At 37.5% G+C, this 5386-nt stretch overlaps 1 protein-coding gene across 1 annotated transcript; it reads right to left on the reverse strand.

Moving 5' to 3' along the window:
* Nucleotides 1-266: 266 nt before the first annotated feature.
* Nucleotides 267-1696, reverse strand: LOC104711571 (mitogen-activated protein kinase kinase kinase 20-like). The gene has a single exon (XM_010428273.2). The coding sequence runs from the start codon at nt 1479-1481 to the stop codon at nt 450-452; it is 1032 nt and encodes a 343-aa protein (XP_010426575.1). The 5' UTR covers nt 1482-1696; the 3' UTR covers nt 267-449.
* Between the last annotated feature and the right edge of the window lie 3690 nt (nt 1697-5386).

Below are 5386 nucleotides of genomic sequence, written 5' to 3' on the forward strand. Positions count from 1 at the left end.
GAATGAAGCTTCTAAAACCCAATGGGCCTACATTTCAATAAATAGAGATAAACGCTAGAGGGATCCAAATTTATCGTCTTCAGTATAGATCAGATTACCTGTTATGGTACGAGAGAAGTTAGTTTTACTTGAAGCAAAGAATCTGTCGTGTGGTGGACACGATCCTCTGTTAACGTTCTTACTCCAACACTCAAAGACACCAATATGCTTCTTCCTTTTTTACCTTTTCAAATACACTTTTTTGATGGATGGATTTAGATCAGATCTTACTTATAGTACCGAAGAATCAATTGATTCCTCAAAATTTGATGAAAGAAGAAAAAATAACAATGAAGACTACAATGAATTGTTGTATTAACAAATCAATTACACACAAAGAATACGAATTAGTATTCTTAACTAGGTGTTAAAAAAACCTAGCCTTCAACTCTGTTTTTATAACACTCACGTCACCTGACGGTAACCCAATCCCCTTCGACAGACCAATCAGGTAACGATTCACTAACCAAACTCCCAAGTCTCTTCACCGGAGAATCCGACGGCGTGTGAGAATCCGATGACATTAATTCCCAATCGGGAAATTCGAATGGACACTTTGGTGACGTCGGTGCTTCTTCCTCCTTCACCTTCAAAACATAGTCTTCTCGTTGGTCGTGCTCATCACAATCAACGTCTACGAACGGATGGTTCAAAAGCATCTCAACCGTCCATCTTTTCTCGGGATCTTTGACAAAACACTTAGACAAGAAATCTTTTCCTTCTTCCGACAAGAACTCTGGGATCATCGGTGACTCACCGCCGGCACCGATACGTAACAAAAGCGACATGAAGTGTGATCCTTCTTTCACACTCCACGCCGTTTTGCCACTAATCATCTCAACTACAGCGCATCCTAACGCCCACACGTCAGCCGCTGATCCATACTCGTTATAGTTAACAGATTCCGGCGCCATATATAACGGCGTCCCTCTAATCTCAACCCCTTCTTTTGACGGCGTTAAAACTCCGTCAACTCTTCTCGCCAATCCGAAATCGGCTATTTTAACGGCGCCGTCGTTAAACAACAGAATATTCCCGAGTTTTATATCGCAGTGAGCAAACCCTTTCGCGTGGACGTGACGTAACCCTCTGAGCACCGATCCCGTGTGGCGGCGTACGGTGGATTCCGGTAAACCCTCACCGCCTAGTTTCTTCAATTGTGTCGCTAAACTTCCTCTCGAAGCGTACTCTAGCAACAAGTTATGTAACTTCTCTCCGTTCTCCACCGTTCGCTCCTCGCCGTAGCACCGTACGATCTCAGGGCAATCACCGAGCGAATCCAACACTGATTTCTCGTTAGAAAGAGAAGCGGCGCCATAAGAATCCGACGATTTCACGGCGATAAGCCTCGGAAACTCACCGGAATCTTTACTAATATTCGTCGCTACACTTACAGTAGAAAACGTTCCGAACCCTATTGTATCTCCACGAACCCACTCCATTGAGACAAAAAGCTTCTGAGATTATGAAGAACTATATGATGTGTGGATGAGAGAATTGTAAAGAAAGGTTTCGTTTTTATAAGATTGGAACAATGAGATTTTAGGGTTTTAAGAAAGTTTCCTTTTTTCTTTAGGATTGGATTCACCGATTCAGAATTGGAATGGGAATTGAAGTATATTAGCAAACAGAGAGATACAGAGCATGTAGCTCGTGACTGTTTATTGTGCCTTATAGCGCAACTTCTTCATTATATACTAAAAATTTTATTATTAATTTTTTAGATGTTGATAATTATTAATTATATCTCAAAGTTTAAATTTTTGAGATAATAAAATTTAATGCACGTGATGAGAGAGTGGACATTTGATTTTTCATTGTTGGGCTGCTAAAATTAAAAAGGAAATTAAATAACGAAATATATCTATTAAATTGGGAAATAAATAGTATCGCACGACTTTGGACTTTGGAGTTTGAGACTTTACAAAATCTTGATATATTTAGTTTACTAATAACCAACATTATACAGTAAAATCTAAATAGAAATATTTGTTTCTCACCTAGACATATATAGCTTAATAGTTTACATAGTAACTACTAGTACCAAATATGTAAATTCGAATAATAATATGTGTTATTAACTGAAAGGAAAAAATTATTTTATGAATAATGGTGTAAATTGGGATTTGACATCGAGAAATTTGATAGTAAATCTTTAATTAAATCTTAACCGTGAACTAATTAACCAATTAATGACGATCAATATTAATTACTTATATAATCATATAGTTAGAACTTCTTTCAAGGGCCGTTGATGATATAAAAATTGTAAAAATTGCAAGTTGGGGTTTGTAATGTTTGGTTGGTCAATCCAAAGTATCAAATTCTTTCTCCATTTAGTAACGTTTTTGCATTTCCTCATAGTTTACGGATATTCTTAGAGCAGCTGCAATTTGCATGCTTATTTTCGAATAGTTTAATGTTTCTCTGTTAAAAAAAAAACTAAACTTATATTGATAGATGAGAAAAATGCTGAATACAATGAAGTTGTCACATGTGAATTCTACTATAGTTTGTTTTTTATTTGTTTTCTTACCAAATTCCAATAACAATTCAACAGATTTTTGTTTGTCCAAAAAAAAAAAAAATTCAACAGATTTTTATGCTTCAATATATGACTTTATCCGACAACTCTTCCAAACACCATTCTTTTTGCGAATATTTTATTAGTCACGACTTTACGATGAACTTTACTTTTTATCGCTATAAAAATGCTTGATATAGAAGTTTTCACAACAACTTGCTTGGCCGTCCAAGTTTTGAGGTCGTTATGGGCATGATTGCATTAGAATCATCGAAAAATAATACTCTATCATTTGTTTTGATAAATACTTAATTTCATAAGTCCCTTTGCGTCATGATTTCGATTTTTTTTCCGTATCTAATTCATATCTAACGTTAGAAAAATCTTATTACAAGTACAGTTTTGTTACAATAACTCAGATAGTGTAGTATATATAAACGATATTTTGATATTGCTCATCTATACACTTAAGCGTTTGCACATAGTTTACTTAATAGCGCTGATATTGTTTACTTCTCTTCTTTTGGATCAGAAGGTTGCGAGATTGTCTTGAAATAAATTGCGGCGCAACTCACAACTCTAGAATATAAAAGAATAGTGATAACTAAAATAAATAAAATAATAGTGGCCAAGAAACGGCAAAGAAGTGCTTCACAGTGAAGTTTAGTTTCTTTTCTTTCTTTATTGTCGGAATCAGCAGACCTGAAGTCTTCGATTCCAAACAGAGTAACAGACTTTCGCAAGTTGCGGCTCCTCTTAAAAACATACATAAATCTATAATATTATCATATGATTTGTTTCACCCATTTTTTAGTGCTATTAGTGAAAATAAAAAAGAGATAACAGACATTAACGGAACCTGACGATGACGAACGCACAAAGGTCAAGAGTTGCAGTAACACGAGTTTTGATGAAAGTGAAGTTAGTATATCCTTAATTACTTAGCCGCCACTCCGTCACCCTCACATGTTCGCATGTTCTTCCCACCATTTTTTATTTTATTTCCTTCTATTCAATTTATTTGTTTCCTAGATTTTCTTGCATAATAAGTATTACTATTACTATTCTTCTAACAAATATCTTCCTCGATAATATATATAGATATTCTTTTCTCTGTATGAATGGATAAAGATCTTGCGACTTGCGAGCTCTTTTTTCTTTTTTTGGTTTTGATACCATGAACCAATCACATACTCCGATTTTTCTTTTCTTTTCTTCTTTCGGCTACTTTATCCTATAGTTTATACTTTTTCCCTATCTGCTTAAATTTATTTCTGTTGCAAGATTTCTATGATTCTTCTGTATCCTACACATTATAGAGTCTTCAACCGTCGCTTGCTATTAACGCATGATTATTGTTATATGTCAGCTTTCACTATATATATATATGACTTTGCTTATGGTATATGCATATCGACCATTAGTTTCAGAAGAAAAAAAATTATTCAAATGGTATCATCCCAATTGTGTTTCGTAAAATAAATACAGTCTTAAAGGTTGGAACTCGATCATCAAAAAAAAAAACCCCTTTTCTCCCAGACACGAGAATTGAGACACTTTCACCACCGCTTTTCTCCGATGCCGGCGAAGGAAAACTTTGCTGGCGTCGGGACACAACTCGATCGCTCCCTCTCGTTTATTGCTCTCTTTGGTTCTTCTTTTTATTTTATCTAGTTTTTCTTAAGTTCTCAATCTCTATTAACCCCTCTCGACCCCTCACCAACACCATGCACCAATTAGCCGATTCTAAATCCAAGGAGGCCAGCGTTTGGCCGGAGTTTCGCAGCTCTTACTCGCTACCCACCTCTTTCCTGGAAAAGGTATCAAAAGATCCAGCAACCTTCAGATCTAGGTTCTCATCTCACCAAGAAGAGATCTCAGACCAAGTAGGGACGATGGCAGGAGCAGATCCTCTTAGCCCATCATATGCGCCTTGCCTGGTGGAGTCGTCGGCGGCACACGACGGCCATCTCGTTCTGGTTTTGCCTTCGGGTATCGGAGACCATAAGATTCTTGGTTTCTCTTTTGATGCCTCCAGTCCCGCTATCAACCTTCACCCAACATCCTCCCCCTCGTCGGAGATGTTCTACCCCATGAAGCCGATGTCGCTTCAATCCGGCCACCGCTTGAGCAATCCCCTGCATCCGACTAGAAAACTAGGGTTTTCTTTAGTGGATCCACCAATTCTCGGCCCATTAAGGCAATTGAGCCCATTAATTCAAGGTGTCTCACAAAAGCTTTCTCCGCGTGTACCCAGGTTCGAGCAGAACTCAACTCTCTCCCATTCTAGCCAATCTTTGTGTAGATTTATAAAACCTCTTGTTCGAAGACTGCATTTGGTTAGTAAACTACATTTGGTTGCTAGTTTGGTTAAAGATTTTTTAGACAACCTGTTGTTAGTACCACCTAGGATCTCTGCCTTTGGAGATAGCAGCTTGAATATAATCGGCATTATGATCCAGTCCATAGGGCACTGTGGTTACCGATGTATGTTCAGGCTCCCTCCATTAACTCGCCTGGTTTCTGAACCCGATAAACTGCTTATCATCAACTTTTTGAAGTTTCCGTCTAAGAACCTGAAGATTAGTGGCATTATGATCCCAATTCAATGTAATGGGGGTTACCACAACACCTTCAAGTGTTTCACTTATGAACCTAAAACCGCTACCAACCCTTTACATATCCTCAACCAGAGCACTTATAACCCTGCTCAAACCTTTGGCAAAGCCCTTCTTTGTGAAAATGCTCTCAGCCTTAGATTCCTCAACGCCGTTTGGTTTTTGATCCAAAACAATGGCCATCTCTTCATCCATTGAAATATCC

The sequence above is a fragment of the Camelina sativa genome, chromosome 9 (assembly GCF_030686135.1).
Source record: "Camelina sativa cultivar CO46 ecotype springtype chromosome 9, ASM3068613v1".
Lineage (NCBI taxonomy): Eukaryota > Viridiplantae > Streptophyta > Magnoliopsida > Brassicales > Brassicaceae > Camelina > Camelina sativa.